Genomic DNA, 22009 nt, shown 5'->3' with positions numbered 1-22009 from the left:
TACAGCTTTACTGTAGACATTTCCTTGAGCGAAAATGATGTTGACTGAAACTTTCTGTCGTACACCATGCCCACGCCAAGTATCATTGGTACCCTTTTAGCAGTGGAAACGCAAGCCTGATAAAGGTGACCCATACTGACAGTGCCACTCAGTGGAAACCGGTCATTAGGGACTCGACACTTGTGAACAATCGTTCCAAAGACTTGCTGCTCTTCCACCCACATTCGACGTCGCTTCCAATCACAGAGCTTGCATTATGCATTGGCGCAAACAGAGCGGGGTCCCATGACACCACACACATTAGGGAGTCAAAAAATGATTGATTATAGGTTCTGAATCTCGATTTCAATTACTTTTCGATTAATCTGCAAGCTCTAACAGTAGAACCCCTAAAAAAGTAAAATTATGATATTTTTTATGTCATGTTGTTTTTTTTTAATTGTCTTTTTCTGGGCAAGCATTAGTCTGAGCCTCTTTGCTTTTCATAAACCACAAAAATCAATGGTATGACAGTACAGGCAAGCACAGTCTTGCTCAAATGTGACTTTTACAGACCTTATATTTGGCGTCTTTGCACAACAGAGGATTTGAAAGTCTTGTGCAATTTGACAGTAATGTCTCAACACTAAAGCATAGACACATACGTCACTGCTTCTACCAAAACAATAACCTTTTTAAAAATAACAACATCTTCTCAAACTAGGTGCATTCTGTCCATATAGCTGGCCTTCAGTGAAACATCCCACCTTATTAAAGTCACAACAAGGATCAGCACAGGCTGGTAAAGCAGCCAGTGTGACAAACAGTGGTTATTATTTCCCAGCGAGCCAAAGGCCAGAAGAGTCATTAGTGTCAGTGGAGCATTTTCACAACAGCCTGAACTGATCTGCTGCTGCCAGTGTGAGTCAACAAAACAGAGGAAAAGACTTTCACCATTATAGCTGCCCATGTCCTGTTTATGTAGTCTGTGGGTTAGAGTGTGTTAAAGTGTCAGATTTTGCAAGATTTTTACATTAAAAATGTCACAATTTTTGGACATAAGTGTTGCTGTTTTTTTTTTTTTTTAACTGCCAACAGTAAAAGTTTTGCAATCTCCTAGCATCATATTCGGTGGCCCAAAAAAACATTTTTAGTGAGTAACCCAAAGAACCACTGACAGCAATAAAGAAAACCCTTTATTTTACAACCAGTTAGATTATATTTAATACATATTTTCTGTTCATTTTTATTTATTTATTTTTTATTACAAGAGAATGATTTACCTTATACACAGGAATAAGCTAATCACACTACTGTTTAAATTGACTTTAAGACTTAATGTTATAACAAATAATTAAATATGTAATGTACATAATAAATACATATGTATTCAGAAAGTACGGAAAAAAATATTTAAAAGTAGCAAGTACAATCTTTGCATACAAAAAAAAAGTTAATCAAATTCAATTTATTAGAACATCTTTTGTTTAAACTTTAACATTAATTTTAAACAGCATTGATGATACATGTTTTGATCAAAACATTTTGAAAATAATAAGAAACATGTAATTCTAAAATTGAACCAAACAAGAGTTTTAGGTTATGGATGTAAAAAACTCCTGCTCTATGAATAACATGAATGATTTACATTTTATAAATATATTTGAGCAATATCACACGAGTAGCAGTGCGATGTGGCAGTATATCAGCACTGGTGGGAGTCGTGCGTTGGCCTGAGGCTACAGGCCAAGCACCTTAGTGTCCCACCAGTGACGATATACAGCCATATGGCACCGCTACTCATGTGATATAGCGTTTATACAACAGTTCGACAGCATAATCGTGTGTATAAAAAGAAAATCAATCACGAAAAACTTCTCTCTGTTGAACAGAAATTGGGAAAAAAAATAAACAGGGGGCTAATAATTCTGACTTCAACTGTGTTTATGTATGTACATACAACTCTTCACTAGGAAACACACTCACATTCACACACATACACTATGGACAATTTAGCTTACCCAATTTATCTAAAGCACATGTGTTTTGACTGTGGAGGAAAGCAGAGAACCCGGAGAAAACCCACGCGAACAATTTAATGACTAGCAGACCCAGCAGGACAAAAATCTTAGCTGCTTTGTACAATAATTTGGACAAAGGCCAGCAGGCCAAATGTGCCCGCTGGCCTTTGTCCATCATGGCCTCCTAACCATCCCCATATTCCAATTGGCTTCATCGCTGTCTCCTCTCCACCAATCAGCTGGTGTGTGGTGTGCGGTCTGGCGCAAAATGGCTGCCGTCGCGTCATCCAGGTGGATGCTGCACACTGGTGGTGGATGAGGAGATTCCCCCCATTGTGTGTAAAGCGCTTTGAGTGCCCAGAAAAGCGCTATATAAATGTAAGGAATTATTATTATTACTAATTATTGCGAAAAATGCTATACAAATAAACTTGAATTGAACAATTAAAAGTCACATGACTATATTTTTCTTAAATAAAACCTATGAAACCTGTGTCCTCTTTAATCAACTAATTCTGTCCTGTACATTTAGTTTTTTTTTTTTTAAGTCTTACTGTGCTGGAGTCACCAAACTAAACTTCAAAACAGCATAGTATTTTCATAAACACGCACATATGCTCCACAGATTATTACAACAAAAAAATATTAATTCCAGCCAGTGTAAGCAAACAAAAGTGTGTTTGAACTTTTTAGCAACACTGAAACTAGCTTACAGTGTCAGACAAACATCCATGTCAATGTTATTTGACACAACCCACGCTACTGCGGGTCACGACTCAATAAGTAAAGGACAGTGAGAACACTACAGTAGCTGGACAGCAGCCTTAAGGCATGCTGTTATTAAGAACAGCTGATCTTAATACAGAGTGACAATCACCATGACATATTAATGAAGTCTCGTTCCCCAAAGAGCGGCTGACAGACAGGATATTGGCTACTGGACCAACCGGAAACATCATCTACCCACTAGAGAACGTCTGCTACTGCAGTGCCACTAGGATTACTGCATGTGGTCAAACACACGACCTCAAGGTCTAAAAGGAGTCTGTCAACTTCTTTCGACATCTTTGACCTGATTTTCTGTGGATTACAGAAAACACTTTTACTTGCAAATATAAGCAAGGTGCTCTAAAAACACCATCCGGCCACTTTATTAGGTACATCTTCCTACCGGGTTGGACCCGCTTTTGCCTACAGAACTGCTTTAAAGGTGCAGTAGGTGATCTTCTATAATGCTAACAGCTTAGCATAAATCTCTGATTCACAGTCCCTCCCCTGCCGTCTAGAGCCACGCCTCCACAAACACAAGCACAGCTAACACAGCCAAACTTGAGTTGCATGGTAAACAATATAGGGAGAGACTAGGTCACAGGTGTCAAACTCAGTTCCAAAAGGGCCGCAGCTCTGCACAGTTTAGTTCCAACCCTAATTAAAAACACCTGACCAAACTAATTGAGTCCTTCAGGCTTGTTTGAAACCTACAGGTAAGTGTGTTGGAGCAGGGTTGGAACTAAACTGTGCAGGCCCTTTTGGAACTGAGTTTGACACCCCTGGACTAGTTGGAATAGCTGTACTTTTGTTTTGTTGTTTAACTGATTAAAATCTACATTATCGATGCTGTAAAAGGCCCCTTATGAAACTGAAAATAGTCTTCCTTGGAAGATTTTGGTGACTGAACAACACTTCTGAGTAGATATAACCCATTTGTAACAACAACATCTAACGTTACATCAGCTTTGGGTTTAGTTGCTGACATGTGATTAGCTTATTAGAAATTGGCGTTTACGAGCAGTTAGACAAGTGTACCTAATAAAGTGGCCTGTAAGTGTACATTTGTAGAATGTTCAATTCCATCTACCGAGTTCTGTACGCACACATTTCTTTGGGCCTTCACTATTAGAATGAACATTGTGAGATTTCATTCATTCATTCATCTGATTTAGGTCGCCACATAGGAATGAGCCGCCAACTATTTCAGCATATGTTTTACGCAGCGGATGCCCTTTCAGCCACAGCCCAATACTGGGTAATGTGAGTTTTCATCAAATATTAAACCATATAAATTGAAGAACAAAAATCACATTCACCTTTGCATTCAGTATGAATGAGCTCCAGACCTAAATATGCTATTGAACGAAAAATCCAATTTAGAGTCTGAAACGTGATAGCAAAGATTCAGCACCTCGGGATACAAAGCTGACGCACTGACCTGATCTCTACATGGCATAGAATTTACACATTCATTCAACCTCAACATTATTTTACATGCTTCATTTCCTTTAGGGTGCAAACTGCTCTTCTTAAAATTACTCAGATCTTTCTGATATCAACATGTAATAAGGATAGACACACAGATATTCAAAACAGCTATGCCACATTCTTACACTAATGCTAAAAATAAGGTTAGAGCACATATTAAGGAACCTAATGCACACCATTCTTGCATTGACTCTCTGTATTTGCCTTAATAGTCAGTTTTGTCATGCCTGGCTGCAGTCTCATCACAACGAAGCAGAGGATGTTCAAACATGCCAATAAAACATAATGCTGTAGTTTCCTTCTGATTATAGGTTTTTTGTTTTGTTTTGTGAAAACAATTGCTGTACAAGTTGCTGTGTTTTCCTCAAAACTTTGTCACAGTGCTGCAGCCTATACAGAATTATTTTCAGATATTTTCCACACAATTTGAAACAAGTTAAAAGGGAAAAACAGACATTAATTGGTCAAAATAGGTGAAAAAAATGTATTTAATTTGGTTCAAAAAACTTTTTTAAATGTTGATGTTTCTATATTGTGAACAATACTTTAGCCATTTACTTCAAGTATAGCTAAGGCATTTCAAATATTAAAGGAGACCTATTTTGCAAATAAAGTCTGCAAAAACACTTTGATTGACATTCGTCTCGCCTGTACGCATCATCAGAGGGGCATAAGGCATTGGCATATGGTGTTACTCTTGTTTTCAATATGCCACTATGCTGACACATAAGCATTTACAGGCCCGTAGCTAGGGGTGGTTCGGGTGGTTCGAAAGACCCACCCCTCAATGACAAAGGTCCAGAATTTGTCCCATACATGAGCTCATTCGTCTTATTTTGACTGCTATGCCATCATAAATAGTGAAATTAATCCATTGAAAAAGGCTTTAAGACCAAGAAAAATTCTATATGAAAATTAATTTGAAAACTAATTTGGCTATTTTTTAATCCATGAGTTTTCAATCAAATCAAATGTACTTTCTTTACAAGAGAGGCCAGAAAAATTCTTAAAAGCTCTTTTATTATTATCATGTTTTGATTTTTTATAATTCAAACAGCCAAATTCTGACTGAGGACAGTTAAATGTTATGGCCAGTTTGTAGGCTAAGGCTAAAATAGGCTACAGTTTTTAATTTAAAACTTCAACAGATTCCTATTTTTTTCTAAAGATTCATGATCTAATAAATTTGTATTTCAAAAATAAGTATTTATTCATTTTTCTTTATTCTAAATCTTTAGGAAATATTTTGGTTCTAATTCAGCTAAAAATAGTGCTTAAAATGTTAGTAAAATACAGTATGAAATCTCTTACATTGTAAATGAGGTGAATAACTGCAAAAAGGTCCACATTTTGAGAAAAAGTATCACCCCTTATACCAGGCTGGCTATGGGCCTGATTAATATATTCGCCCTCTTTTGAAAAGAGTACAATCTCATTTGAATTTAAAGTCACAGTCACCAAAACAGCATAATGAGATTCAAAGCCTAAAAGGGGCAGTTTCAAAGAGTTATAAAACATTATTTGTGGGGTATTTTGAGATGAAACTTCACATAAACCCACCAGGGACAAAGACTTATTTTACATCTTGTAAACAGGGGCATAATTGGTCCCCTTTCACTTAAATGTACATTGTATTGATTATTTCATTGCCCCAGATAACAGGCAAGACTGAATACACCGATATAGTGAACTCATAAAGGATTAATGAGCAGCTGTTGAGGAGTAAGAGGAAGTTTGTAACACATGCCAGTGCATATCAATCAAAAATGATAAAAAAAAAACTTGCATGAATTCTAACTTCAAGGTTTACACCGCAGTCACACTGCAAAACCTCAGATCTGTATCGATTTAATACCACATACAAAAGTAGCACAAACCAAAATCAAATGCCTTTCGCATGCATATGCAATCAGAACAGAAGCATATGCACAGAAGCAGCGGCTGCAGATCATGTGTAGGGAGAGTAGAAGCAGTGCGCAGACATTTGGCTCACACAGATAAATCTATCTCTATTTTATGTAGTTGCCCATTTATTTATACATACAAAAACACTTTTTACTTTTATTTTTCATTTGCACCAAGGGCCGCACCAAATTACATAGATCATAAAAAACTATGGTTCTTAAGCTATACGAGAAGGGTGTCAATCATGTCTTTTCAGATGCACTCTGAAGACAATCATCTTTCAGATCATGTGATTTTGTTAATGATCGTCAGCATGATGTATAATTATAGTAATATTTATACACACTAAAACACATATTGTGATTTTTTGCAAAATTGCCCAGCCTTATGTTACAGTTTGTAAAGATCTGTGAGTATGTGACTGAAGGTATTTCAATTAGCAAAGAACTCATGAAGATCTCATTAAATGTGTAGAAGATTCTAAAAAGCACCAGTAATTCATGTGACAAATAAAGATGTGCTCGTTTCTGAAGCCTGAATTGAACTATAATGAGCAACAGTGCTAATGTGAAAAAAACATGGTGTGCATTATGTCCACAGACCACTAGTCTCAAAATATTATTGTATTCAGATAAAGACAAGCTGTTGTCATGCAGTCAATGTGGACCTCTATTTGGTTGTCAGGTCAAGCGAAAGAAAGGAAAAAGAAAAGCTGCATGTGGTGATGTAGCCCTACACTTCCCATACAAGAAAAAAAAACACTAAGAAATGTGCTATATAAATAAACTTGCTTTGCTTTAAAGTCATGTTACACTATTGAAAAAGAATACAAAAGATTCCTGGAAAATAGCTTTAAAAACACATTTACAAGAAATACACTAGATGTTTGTCTTCGTTAAATAAAACAGCTAAGCCTAGAAGTACAGATGACAAATAGATATGATAACTACACGCAGAGACATCAAACACAAAGCTGAGTCAGAGCAGCTCATAAAAAGGTCTGTTAACTTTTATTACTATACGCCTCTTTTGATTTCTAGTAATGTTTCTTCTTTATTTGCTTTTCTTTCGGTCCGTCTTGCAGTAGGCGTTTTACAGAAACTTACGGACATATGCTGATGTTTACGGTCATTCACATCATGAATAATGAAAAAACCAAGACAATTGGCTGACCACTCTGGACACTTTGGGACTGAGGGTCCATGACGCTTCACTGTAGGTGGTGAAAGCACATTTGACTTCGTGGACCATGTCCTTTTTTGACGCATCACATGTGAACTCTTTAAGGGTCATGAAAACACCATTTTGGCAGCAGTTAGTTCTCATGGCGTTAACAAAAGAGAAAGTGGACAGAAAAAAATAAGACATTTAAGGGAGAATTTTAACTTCTGAGTGCTAAAAAAATAATTATATAAATATTCTAAAGGTGCTGTTGACTTGAAACTTTTTACTGGATGTTGGTAACAACACAAAAAAAACTTAATTTGCCAGTTAATTGGTTTTGTTTTTGTTTGCATATATGGATTTCTTTATCCATATATGCAAACAAAAACAAAACCAATTAACTGGCAAATTAAGTTTTTTGTAATAAAATAGAATTTAAAAAAAACAAACAGTTTTGAACATATGAAGAAAGGAAGGTGTAGAAAGGCATGGAAACAGAAAGCCCAGCCAGCAGCTGAAATCTCTCAGTAGTTCTGTAGCAACCCTCTGCCCTTCATCATTGTAAAGTAATATTAGCTATTTCAGTCCAACATCTACATTATCAGGATGATGAAGATGAAACCAGAGTGGACATTTTAGCAAGACAATGATCCAAAACACAGCCAAGGAAACTCTTAAATGCTTTCAGAGACAGAAAATCCAGCTGTAGAATGGCCCAGCCAATCACATGACCTGAATACAAAATAAAGCTCAGATTTGACAGACGAGCCAGAACCATCAAGATTTTGAGCTGCCATCACCCCATACCTAATTTTTCAGATTTGTTTAGTTTTGTTTCATTTTTATGTTTGTATTGTTTGGGTTTTTACCAAAATCTGGTTCAATCTCATGTCAATAGCTCCTTTAGAAATATTATTCCCAGGAAAAAATGACGCGTTCAATACATATTTCCCACACAGTATATTGTTGATAATATAAAATTGAGCAATTAAACTCAGCATGCTGCTCCAACTGCCACGTTAGGCACAGAAAAAAACAAAGGTTTTCTTGGCATAAAACCTTTCAATACTTCAGCCAAACCAATTTTACATTTTGCTCCTCCAGGAACAAAATTGGTCACTGTGAAGCTGACATCTTTACCTGTCATAGCTTATCCACATTGTGTGGACAAATTAGACGCTCACACAGCCAAACCACTGTTCTGTAACAACGCAATCATCGATAAATGACAGGCATTTTTAGAAAAGTACACTAGACCAGCATTAGAGTACTTCATCTAGAAGATTAGACTCAGAGCGCTGTCAGATGCTCTTTTTTAAAAACAAACAGACCTACAAAAACATTCTTAATAATCATGATAACATGCCAGTTCATTTGGACTCAGTTTTGGATTCTCTGTTTAGGTTCTCACTTTCTAGACAAATACAGACAATTAGTAGTAAAGTATTCACTCCTTTGCTTTTTAAACTATACAAATCATACTTATAATCTAATTATTGTAAAGTTAATAGACTTCTTTGTTACATTTGTCCACTGGGAAAAAAATTATAAATATAAATACATATTTACAAAAACATATTTATTTGAAATGTATTTCAATTTTATTTTACCAAATTTTATTAGTATTGCTGCTATTTCTGACTATTTGAAATCCTATGACTGAAATGAAAAAATGAGAAAAAATGAAATAACATTCTTGACAAACATGGTTTAAATAAGTCTTCTAACAGTGTCAATAACAACAACAAAAAAACTACAAGTGATTGGTATTTTAAAAATCTGATTGTTAAATCTTTACTCTTCTGGTCAGTGATTTTGGCCTTTTGACCAAATATTTCACTCCTTTTCCTTCGGCTTAGTCTCTTATTTATCAGGGGGCGCCACAGCGGAATGAACAGCCAGCTTTGTAGCATATATTTTAGGTAGCGGATGCCCTTCCAGCCACAACCCAGTACTAGGAAATACCCATACACTTTCACATTTACACATGCACTCATACACTACGGCCAATTTTGTTCACCCTATTCACTTTAAGCATATGTCTTTGGACTGTGGGGGAAACCAGAGCACCCAGAGGAAACCCACACGAACACAGGAAGAACATGCAAACTCCACATAGAAATGCCAACTGACCCAGCGACCTTTTTGCTGTGAGGCAACAGTGCTAACCACTGAGCCACCATGCCTCGCCCAAAAATTTCAGTGTCCCATTAATTTTGGCCAACAGCTATTAAAAATGTATAGTTTGTTAGATGTGCGTGATTGTTTGGAGATTTTCCGATTGTTGCAAACATGTCTGGCCGTTACTTTGCTAACTCCTTACCTGAAAAGCCTTTCGACCGCTGGGCGATGATACACATGTGACACTATGCTGGTCCACCAAGTCCAATGCTTGAAGTGCACATGGGCCAAACACAAACCGTAATCTAAAACAGGAACAGATCAAGACCCAAAGGGTTAACTTGAGAATTCATCCCTTTACCTACAGGAAACCAATGGCGGATGATAAGACGGTGACATGAACACAGGAAGCAGAGGTGCAACAAACCTAAACTCTCACTATTCACCCAAAACTGAAATGTCTGTCAACAATTACCTATTCTGAAAATGTTTGAGATTCTTTCTTCTGTTGTTTTAAAAAATGCTAAAAACCTGTAAGCATTGACTTCCATTGTATTTGTTTTTCCTGCTGAGGAAATTAATAGTTACAGGTTTCTAAAGTAAAAAAAAATAATAATAATAATAAGAAGAAGAAGAAGAAGAAGAAGAAGAAGAAGAAGAAAACCCTCAAACATGAGAAATTACTTAAGGATGAGTTCATTTTTATTTTAGTGTAAACTATCCCTTCAAGAGTAAAATACAGTCATGCAATAGTAGGCATGGGACGATAATTTTTTTTCAAGGTATACCGCGGTTTGGAAAAGTCAGGGTTTTAAAACTGACAAAATTTTCTGCAATATCGTTCCTGCAATATGCGTAAAAAAAAAATTATGTTTTTTTTTTTTGTATTTTTGTTTGTTTATTTTTACTTTTTTTCGGACAACAGCATCTCCAACAGAAAAGATATCCAAAATGCTGTTTTAAAATGTAAAGAAATCTGTGTTTTTGAAACCTGACATGTTTCTATTGTTCCTGTTCCAAAATATTACAGTATTCAATGGGAAAAAGTTTTTGCTTTTTAACCAGTCATTTAAAAAGAATAAATTTTAGAGCAGTTATCACAATACCGTAAAACCGTGACATTTTTATTCAAGGTTATCATACCATTAGAATCTTATACCGGCCCATGCCTACACCATAGCATATTCGCTATTTACATGGCAGACTTTGTAAGCAGGAAATCTGAAAGCTTCACCAATAAGGAAACAGATCTGCTCGTGTCAAACGTTAAAGCTAGCAGACCATCTACGGAACAAGCTGGATTCCACCAAAGCCCCCTGAGTTGAAAACGGCGTGAGGGGTAGAATTGGCTTATGCGTTTATGTAGTCAATAATAATATTTTACATTTATTTTAATCCTTTAATTATTGATATTAAATGATAATTGTGTACTGCTGTGCATCCCTGTGTGTGTAATAAGCAATGTGTATTTATGTTTTATACCTGGCTATAACCAACATGCTCATCAAATTATTATTATTATTATTATTGTTGTTGTTATTATTATTATAAACTGCATCATTGGCTTAGAGCAGCTTTTAGTTGGTCAATGGCATGGACAATTTCAAATGGCTCAAAACAGAAATGTACCAACAAGGCATCTTAACACACCTCATTTTAAAACCAGCACACCCATGGGTGCAAAAGCATTAGCTAAATGTTTTATAAACAACATTTAAAACGATGTATAGAAGGATTGACACTGCACCAGGCTGAAAGAGAGGGTGCTCGCTGCAGAGCCATTTGAGGAGAGGTGAGCTCCAGAGAGGGGGAGCATGAGCTGTCGCTCCTCCTCCTGTAAGCTGTTTTAATGCGTACACCAACCCCACCTCTAACCCTACCCCCAGTGACATCACTCGTAGAAGAAGTGCAAAAAAGGTGGAGCTCAAGCTTAAGCTCCCCCTCTCTGGAGCTCACCTCTCCTCAAATGGCTCTGCAGCGAGCACCACTTGGGCTGAAATGATCAAAAATACTTGCATTCTGCCTGATGCCGGTTGTATGACAGGGCGCATTATCGATGTCTCTGAGAGAGAAGCAGACCTAATCAAGCACATTACATGATGATGACACAGAGACCACAATCAATTGCTTGATAAAGCAAAAAAAATAGTTGACCTGTGATGTGAACTGCCATTTATACAGGAATGTGATTTCCACAGAAGAGTAATTACTGTGGCTTAGAGCTTTCCCCAATGGTCGACTGATGACAGTCATTGTGGGTTTGGGGATGCTTTTAAAGTCATGATTTATTCAGGCGATGACGTTTGGGAAGAGAGCGCTTCATAAAGACTACGCTGAGTACATCAGGCGGTTAAGAGTGTAAGAGCTGGTTTCAGCACACGACTGCAATAATTGACCCTCTTCAACTTCAAGTCAAGAGCATGCTAAATATTTACCAGACTGTAGTTCAAGGAAAACTCCCACAATACAGTAAAATTAACCTATGGTAGACTTTAATAATTGACTATTTCATTGTTGTTGTTACTTTCTCTAATTTCCCTTATCGTTTAAATTCAATGTTTTATCACATTTTTAAATGTAATTTATGTGTGCATAATTTCTGGACATTATTGTTTTTGTTTGTTATTACCACTAACCATTGCGACTGTATCTTTACGTAACATCATTATGAGATTTTTGAATTTGTGACAATGATATCATGTACACTCAATGGCCACTTTATTAGGTACACCTTACTAGTACCAGGTTGGCCGCCCTTTTGTCTTCAGAACTGCCTTAATCCTTTGTTTCATTGATTCAACAAGGTACTGGAAATATTGCTCAGAGATTTTGGTCCATATTGACATGATAGCATCATGCGGTTTCCTCAGACTTGTCGGGTGTACATCCATGATACAAATTTCCCGTTCCACCACATCCCAAAGCTGCACTACTGGATTGAATTCTGGTGACTGTGGAGGCCATTTGAGTACAGTGAAGTCATTGTCATGTTCAAGACACCAGTCTGAGATGATATGCACTTTATTACATGGCGCGTTATCCTGCTGGAATTAGCTATCAGAAGATGGGTACACTGTGGTCAAAGAGGGATGCACATGGTCAGCAACAATACACAGGTAGGCTCAATGCTCAATTGGTTCTAATAGACCCAAAGTCTGCCAAGAATATGTCCCCCACACCATCACACCACCACCAACAGCCTGAACCATTGATACAAGGCAGGATGGATCCATGCTTTCATGTTGTTGACCCCAAATTCTGACCCTACCATCCGAACGTTGCAGCAAAAATCGACACTCATCAGACCAGGCAACGTTTTTCCAATCTTCTATTGTCCAATTTTGCTGAGTCTGTGCAAATTGTAGCCTCAGTTTCCTGTTTCTAGCAGACAAGAATGGCATCCGGTGTGGTCTTCTGCTGCTGTAGCCCATCCGCCTCAAGGTTCGACATGCTGTGCGTTCAGAGATGCTCTTCTGCATAGTAATTTACGTTAACAAGCAGCTGGACAGGTGTACCTAATAAAGTGGACGGTGAGTGTGTACATGGGGGGGGGGGTTGTTTATTGTATTTTTATGTTATTTATTGCTATAACTTATTTTTCTTCTGATGATTGTTTAAAAAGATATATTGTCCTGATCCTATTTGCATTCATACATTCTACATAATGTTATGTATATTTGCAATAAACAAAAGATGAAAAAAGAAAAAGAGGGTGGAAGGAGAAAAATCAGGCATTGAGCTGAAACATTTGTGTTTGTAATTCAGAACAAAAAAACTATACCTATGATAAAGATGAAGATTGAGAAAATACTTACGCTATTAGTAAGTCATCTGGTACTAAAAGAAGAAATAAAGAGATAATATTAGTTCTTATAACAATTGCTTTATGAACCTAAAAAATAAAAAGGGATAGTTTTAAAGAGATAGTTCACTCAAAGATTTTAATTTACTCACTATTTACTCAACCTCAACTGGGTCCAAGCCTTTATGAGTTTCTTTATTCGGTTAAGCAACAAAGACAACTGGAAAGCTGGAAACCACTGAATTCCTTAGCAGGAAAAACAAATACTATGGAAGTCAATGGTTACAGGTTTACAGCATTCTTCAAAATATCTTATTTTATGTTCATCAGAAAGCTAAGCAGGTTTATATCAAGTGAAGAGTGAGTAAATGATGACAATTTTCTTTTCTGTGTGAACTATCCTTTTAAAGCACAAAGGCAACATGAAACATCTGGAGGAAATAACTGTTTAACTATTAAGCACACATTAAACATAATAATGTATAATTAGCTATCGGTCATGCAAAACAGCTTATTTTGGTTGTTTACTTCAGTCACTGTAGGTTCTCTGGAGAAAGACCCAAACAAATAGAAATTGAAACAACATCTCAATCTCAAATCATCAATCCTCTAATCATTTCTCCCTTGATACTTCTCTCTGGCATTGCTTGATATCAGCATTCCAGCACAATAATGTCATTACTCTTAACCAGATATTCACATTAAGTCTTGTCTGCACGCATCAGGAATTCAAAAAAAGACATTTTGAGACATGTTTTTAATACAACTTGAGGCTGAGGAACATAGTGCTGCAGGACAAAAAATATGAATAAATATAAATACACACGACAATATACTCTGTATTACTTACTAAACTAAGGAAAATTCAAACTATAAGACACTTACACAAGACATGATGTATGCATTAACAAACTGAAAACTGCAAAGTAGATATTTAAAAACATGCAAATTCTGGTATTAGTGCGCCATCCTGTGTCAGCAGAAGAAATTGCAGCTTTTGCTACTGTTTTGTCTTGAATTGATAAAGTTCAGTCACTTTTAAAAATGCTAATACCAGGGCTAGGAATGTATTAGGTTATGAGGTTGAAATGAGCTTCTCAGACTTTTCTTATTACCGATTATCATCCCACCTTTGCTTATTGAAGAAAACAAATCCATTTGAAATCATATTTAAAATCAAATTATTATATTCAATAGACTTTCATTATTTGTTGTCTACTGCAAAATATTTGCCTTTTAATTTATTTAAATTTTAATTTACCTAGTTTTATTATAGGAATTATTACTGCTGTTAATAATTATAAATAGATGCAATATTTTTATTGTTGTTATAGGAAGATACAATTGCATAATTATTTTAGGGTTTCTGCACGTTTCATCAAGTCAAATTTAAGACTTGAAAAATTTTAGACTTATACAGGCCTAAACATTATTTCTAATGATCAAAAAAACAATTCTTAGTGACATACTTTAGTGACTCAAAACAAGAAAATTGTAGTTGTATACATTTGTTTTACCATAAAATTTCTTTTTATTTTATGACAAGTTTAACATTGTTAAAAGTATATTTATTGTGGAGGCAATTGCATTAATAACCAAAAATATATATTTGTTGGCTTTTGGTCCAAATTGATTGAGTATAACTTCTATTCACCCTAATGCATTTCTGTTATAAATCCTTAAGTTTCATGCCCATTTATAAATATTGTCTACTCCCCCATATTTCTGTAAACAGTGTTTTGTATGACTGAAAGAGAATGTAAAGGGATATATAGCGCTGTTATTATTATGAGGAATTTAGTGTTCTTTCCCTGATTTTATTGAGATGTATTGTAGGTGATTGGATGGATGCAGGCCCAATTTGGTCAAGTGGTGGTCACTGCAGAGCCACTTGGGCACAGCTCAGCTCCAGCAAGGGGGGGGCTCCAGCTCCTTCTTCCTTGCACTTTTTCTACAAGTGAAAGTGATGTCACTGGGGGTTTGGGGTTAGGGGTGGGTGTACGCATTAAAACAGCTTATAGGAGGAGAAGTTGGAGCTCAAGCTCCCCCTCGCTGGAGCTCAAGTGGCTCTGCAGCAAGCAGTGTCTCGATTGGGTAGCTTTACTTGGACAGAGAAAAATGAGTTTAAAATTATTTAGGACACACAACACAATATTTCAGTGAATTTAAGACTTTAGGGCCTAAAATTTTCTAATTGAAATTTAACACATTTAACAAAATGTTTAGACCTTGCGGACACCCTGTTTATTGTTTTAATGCTTTTTAAACTTTTGTAAATTTATTTATTTTTTTAAATAACAGTGTTGACGAACATATATACATATATATATATATATATATATATATATATATATATATATATATATATATATATATATAAATATAAATAGAATATAAAAATAAAAACATATTTTATTTATTTTTAGACTTTTTGCACACAAATTTGCACTAAATAATTTTTTTTTTTTAAATCAAGACTGCTGATTATTTAATCTTCTTGTAAATGATTTTTGTCTTTTTAACCAAATATTTCAGAATTATTCATATTATTGCAGTATTATTATTTTTGGTATACAACTATTTAAAAAGAAAAAAAAAATATATATATATATATATATATATATATATATATATATATATATATTGTTCAGCAGATGTGAGCGATTGTTTAAAGATTTGTTATATTGTTATATTGCAGATATTTCAAGGCAGCGTTTTGTGAAAATAATAAATTGTTAAAGTTTAGTGTTCACTTTTTAATTTTTTTATTCTCAGGTCTACTGATGTACTGAGTTTTAAGGCTGTGGAAAGCTTTCCACACTGTTCTTATCACTAGTTATCATTTCTCTAAACAGGGCCAGCTTTTGCTTTTGTACAATTAACCAAGTGCAAACATGCAAAACAAGCAATGACAGTGACACCACAAAATAAGGGGGAAAAAAGAACATTAACTTGGAATTAAGGATTATTATGAGAAATCTTATCTTATGAATATACAGATTTAATCATTAACTGTAAGTCAACTATGAGCAGTGTGAAATGGCCGCTTATGAAATGTCCAGATTTAATTGTTAACTTTGATGTAAATTATTATGAGCAGTGTGAAATGTGAAACAAGAAAACCCAGTATTATATTTGCAAAGATCTAAGCAGGGGTTCAATATTATAAAGCCTTTGACATGGTGACTTCCAAAAGTCTGAGATCACGCAAAAAATCTTTAAACCAGAAATAAACAAAGATTTTGATTATTTTTTAAACAAAAAAAGAGAAATGTTGTTGCTTAAGGTACTGTTTGGAACCATCTAAAATTGTAATGCTGAAAACAGGATTTTCCAAGCAAATATTAAACTGACTAATTTATTTTCATTTTATTTATTTGTAAAATGTTTGGGTTATTATTTATAATTAGTTTTGCATGTTTCTATTATGTTAAGTACACTGAAAAAAATATTTACTGGATTTACTAAATAATTTTAAGTAGTTGCAAACTATTTAAAAAGGCAGAATTTAAAAAATTGAGTTGAACATTAGTCAATTTAATTTTGTTTGTTTAAATTCAACCCATTAATTGCTTGCATCAATTTAGCAAAAATATATTTCAAGTGTATTTCAAGTATCCATACTAAGCTTTAATATTGTTTTATGTCTTTCATAATCCAGTTGCTTGATCCATCTGACCAGACATTAGTGTGTGTGTGTGTGTGTGTGTGTGTGTGTGTGTGTGTGTGTGTGAGACTCACTTTGCTTTATCTCTGAGTAAGTTCTCTGTAGGTCCTTCAAAAGCTGCTCAGCAACAGAAACAAGAGATGAGCCCATAATGAACCTAAAAACGACAATGATTGATCACACAAATTAGCAACAGGGCAATTGGATTTGGCAGTACTTCATAATTATGGTAAATAGTTTTGAAAGTGAATGCATTAAATCTAAATACACGTTAAAGATGATGGTTTGTTAGTGGATATATCACGTGATTATGCTGAAGTTAATAACGTGGAGTACATGTTATCGTTCTAAATTATTAAACATAATAACTAAAACAAAACAAAATACTTGCCAACTGGTCTGTAATTCTACTAATATAAATATTATAATGTCATTTTAATAATTTGAAAGTTGTCTTGGAAACTGAAGTTTTTTGCCAAGTTATGTATTTCGCGTCCAACAAACAATCGAATAACAACAACATCGAGACAGTCAATGTAACATTAAATGAAACAATTACTTTGACATGCTTCGGTGGCATCTTTTAAAGCATGTACTGACAGAAGTTGTGCTGAATATAAAAACATTAATAAAGCTCAGATATTTATTTACCGTGTTCATGCTTCCCGCACAGCCGTACGTCATTTGGCGTTCTTCTTCTTCAGTAATTTGTATGGCGTGTAACGAACAGTTGGTTTATACCGCCATCTTTTGGTGCGTAGTGCTTTCAGCGTGTGGCACATTTGAATCTTCCAACTTCCAACGTTCTCAAAGTCGATGGGCCAACTTCGCTTCCGATTTAGCTGACATTTCTTTCTCTTTTTCATCATATAATTCTTACTTTTCTTATACAACTGAAAAACAATTAAAACTATGAAGAAAAATGTAGCTATGCTTTAAAACTGTAGTATAGCCGTTTTTATAGTTGACCATTATGTGCGAATGTTATGTTGTGGTTGGAAATACAGTTTAATAGAGAGATTTTCTGGACTTCATCTGTGTCAGACAACTTGTTAAATATCCAACCTCTATTTGGAATTTGATTCTCCTTTATAGGCCTATTTTATCTAGTTTGGGTGGTATAACTATTTTTTTTTACTTTTACTTGACTTGCATTGTATTTTTTGACGTTATTTAATAAAAATAAATAATAAAGGCAAAAAAACTGTTTACTGAAGAGAAAGTACCTAAATAAGAGCCATAGACTAAATGAAGAGAAAATAATTATCTTTATTATTAATAATTGTATTTTTTAATTAGTTAATAAATTTTTTTAATAATAAATTAGTCCTGAAAAGACTAAATGTCTAAAAGCGCTACAGGTGAATTAAATAAATTAAATTGGCTGCAGTGTATGAGTGTAAATGAGTGTGTGTGTGGATGTTTCTTAGTACTGGGTTGGGGCTGGAAGAGTATCCGCTGTGTAAAACATGTGCTGGATAAGCTGGCGGTTCATTCCACTGTGGCGACCCTTGAGGAATAAAGGGACTAAGCTTAAGGAAAATTAATTCATTCATTCATTCATTTTCTTGTCGGCTTAGTCCCTTTATTAATCCGGGGTTGCCACAGCGGAATGAACTGCCAACTTATCCAGCAAGTTTTTACGCAGCGGATGCCCTACCAGCCACAACCCATCTTTGGGAAACATCCACACACACATTCACACAAACACTCATACAGTACGGACAATTAAGCCTACCCAATTCACCTGTACCATGTCTCCTCTTAAGGAAAATTAATTAATGAAAATTGACTAATGGAACTTTATTGTGACCATGTTATTATTATTATTATTATTAATATTATTATTATTATTTTCGTATTTATAATAAAATATCATTTGGGTAAATCATTAGCTGCTACTTTTAGCTAAATACCAAACCACAATGTACTAAATACAAGACAAATATTGATACACTAGAATTTTTTTATTTCAAAGGAACCTGAAAAACCACAACAAACAAAAACATTTGGGAACATGTGTTCAAAACACATTTCGAACTCAGATTTACAGTTTTTACATAAAAAAATGTAATAGCATCAAAATGTAATTTAAGAGACTCAAAAAACGTTCAAAACATGAATGAAAGTACAAACGTCTATTGATTCAGAGGCTACAGATCTGGCAACAATTTTGTCAGCAGACAGTCAAAGGCAGATAAAAATAAATAAATAAATAAAACAAGAATGAAAGTGTAAAATTCCATTGATTCAGAAGCTGCAGACCTGGAAACAAATATATCAGGAGACTGAAAATATCTAAATTAAAACAAGAATGAAAGTGCAAAAGTCCATCGATTCAGAAGCTACAGACATGGCAACAAGTTTCTAATAGGACAGTTTAGGGCAGATTAAAAATAAAATATATCAGGAGGAAACAAATATATCAGGAGACTGAAAATATCTAAATTAAAACAAGAATGAAAGTACAAACGTCTATTGATTCGGAAGCTACAGATCTGGCAACAATTTTGTCAACGGACAGTAAAATGCTAATTAAAAAATAAATAAATAAAACATTAATGAACGTGTAAAAGTCCATTGATTCAGAAGCTGCAGACCTGGAAACAAATATATCAGCAGACTGAAAATATCTAAATTAAAACAAGAATGAAAGTGCAAAAGTCCATTGATTCAAAAACGACAGATCTGGCAACAAGTTTTTCAGCATACAGTTTAAGGTAGAAAAAAAAATAAAACATGAATGAAAATACAAAAGTCGATTGATTCGGAAGCTACAGATCTGGCAGTAATTTTGTCAATGGACAGTAAAATGCAAAAAAAAAAAAAAAAACATGATTTAAAGTGCAAAAGTCCATTGATTCAGAAGGTGCTGACTTGGCAACAAATATCTTAAAAGACTAATATCGAAAACAAGACTGAAAGTGCAAAAGTCCATCGATTCAGAAGCTACGTAACCTGGCAACACGTTTCTCAGCGAACAATCAAAGGCAGATAGACAACAAGACGACAAAAACATGAATAAAAGTGACAAAAAAGTCTGTCGATTCAGAAGTTACAGATCTGGCAACACGTTTCTTGGCGGAGAGTTTAAGGCAGATTTAAAAAATAATAATAAAATAAAACATGAATGAAAGTGGAAAAAAAAACATCGATTCAGAAGCAACAGATCTGGCAACAACTTTCTGAGCAGACAGACAAATGCAGGTTAAAATAATAATAAAATAAAACATGAATGAAAGTGCAAAAGTCCATTGATTCAAAGGCTGCTGATCTGGCAACACGTTTCTCAGAGTACAAACGCAAATTTACAGTCTATTTTTTTGTTTGTTTTCAATTTTTTATAAAAAGATTCAGCATTGGTTGATTTAGAAGCTACTGTTCTTCTTTGTGATGTTTCTCCGCGGACAGTAGTAGCGGGTGTGCGCGCGGTCCCCAGTGGCCGAGCATAACGGACACACGTAGCTCCTCAGTATCGGACACAGAACGCGTCCGTCCCTTGCCTTTAGTCTGTGGCTCCGGTAAATCTGCGCAGTCTCTCCGTTTTGCCTGCAGAAGCCACAGGAGTCACGCGGGCTCCGCAGGTCCTGGCTGGAGGAGGAGAGTGTGCAGGAGCTGCCGGAGACGCTGCTGGAGGAGCCGGTCCTGATGAAACCCTCCGCGGGCACCACACTCACAGCCGCCCGCTCCTCATCGCGATGCTCCAGCAGCAGCTGCGACAGAGTCCGGCGCAGGTCCATGTAATCCCGCCACATCAGGAAACAGCCGTCGGCTGTGGGGACGCTCTGCTGACTCTCGGACTGCATCATGTCCAGGTGTGTGTTTTAGGTGTGTTTTGCCCATGACCCCGGGTGACAGCTATATATAGAAGAATCTTCAACAGATTCCAGACAGGACATCGGTCCGTCTGTCTGGCTTAATGCACCTGTTCGCTTTGCGTGACCCTCTGGAAGTATGGCTTGACCGGGTCTTCAGAAGGTCAGCGGGTCAAGGCAGGCACGCGCTTTTGTTTTGTTTGAATAAATAGTATCAAATGCTGAGCGGCACGTGCCAGACTGAGGGCAGACTGAGGGCACGAGCGGCCGGTCTGTCTGTCCTAGTAAACATTGTAACGCTTTCGTATAATTAACAGACTGCGCTGTGTCAGCGCGATTCAGTCACGTCGACTTTTCATTTACAACTTCAAGTCATTTACATTTTACAATTAAAAGAGTTTTTATAATTTCAAGTATTCTATTGAAATGTTAAGCAGCAATATTTGTGCCAATATTTACAAACTAATTATGAAAACAAACATGACCTGCTTTGCAAACAATCAGTCGACTTGCAAAAAAAGCACTTTGGTAAAACAATGTCAGTTTGTTTGTGGTATTAACAAATAAACGTGTTGTGTTTTACAAATATAAATCGCTTTATGTACGGTTTTTAATTTTATCGCGAGCGAATGACCATGAAAAAATACCAAAATGTACCTCTGAGGGCTGCCAGTTAATTTAGTTGTATCACTGTTATGACATTAAAGTCTAGTTTTTAAATCGATGGAGGGTGTTTGTTTTTTCATCTTTGTACAATACTATGGAGAATATTTGCGCTTGACATCGGCGGGGATGGTTGAATACAATCTCCCCCATCACACACCCCCGTCAAGACGTCAGGAAAGATTATCGGTAGGGGAAAAAAAAAAAAAAAAAATATATATATATATATATATATATATATATATATATATATATATATATATATATATATATATATATATTATACAAAAATATTATATAAAAATATAAATATATATATACACACACAACACACACACACACAGCTGAAGTGAGAATTATTACCCCCCTGAATTATTAGCACCCCTATTATTTTTTTCCCCCCAATTTCTGTTTAAGGGAGAGAAGATTTCTTCAACACATTTCTAAACACAATAGTTTTAATAACTCATTTTTAATAACTGATTTATTTTATCATTGCCATGATGACAGTAAACAATCTTTGACTAGATATTTTCCAAGACACTTCTATACAGCTTAAAGTGACATTTAAAGGCTTAACTAGGTTGATTAGGTTAACTAGGCAGGTTAGGGT

At 35.4% G+C, this 22009-nt stretch overlaps 2 protein-coding genes across 6 annotated transcripts in view; both read right to left on the bottom strand.

Moving 5' to 3' along the window:
* Positions 1-17608, bottom strand: part of zswim7 (zinc finger, SWIM-type containing 7) — a 184164-nt gene extending 166556 nt beyond the window's left edge. For 4 of the 5 annotated variants that reach the window (XR_012405761.1, XR_012405760.1, XR_012405758.1 and 1 more), the window contains exons 1-4: positions 17570-17604; positions 16993-17075; positions 13265-13286; positions 9652-9754 (exon numbers count right to left, since the gene is read on the bottom strand). Coding sequence is in view for 1 of the 5 variants with exons in the window: in NM_001083540.1 (NP_001077009.1) it covers positions 9652-9754; positions 13265-13286; positions 16993-17068 (201 nt within the window). In the remaining 4 variants the exon portion in view is untranslated. 5 annotated transcript variants of the gene reach the window in all.
* Positions 17609-18867: 1259 nt separating this feature from the next.
* Positions 18868-21586, bottom strand: nanos2 (nanos homolog 2). Its single transcript, XM_073951576.1, has one exon. The coding sequence runs from the start codon at positions 20725-20727 to the stop codon at positions 20287-20289; it is 441 nt and encodes a 146-aa protein (XP_073807677.1). The 5' UTR covers positions 20728-21586; the 3' UTR covers positions 18868-20286.
* Between the last annotated feature and the right edge of the window lie 423 nt (positions 21587-22009).

This window comes from Danio rerio, chromosome 5 (genome assembly GCF_049306965.1).
Source record: "Danio rerio strain Tuebingen ecotype United States chromosome 5, GRCz12tu, whole genome shotgun sequence".
NCBI lineage: Eukaryota > Metazoa > Chordata > Actinopteri > Cypriniformes > Danionidae > Danio > Danio rerio.
The sequence above is the reverse complement of the archived record's forward strand: the minus strand, read 5'-3'. Positions and strand labels throughout refer to the sequence as shown.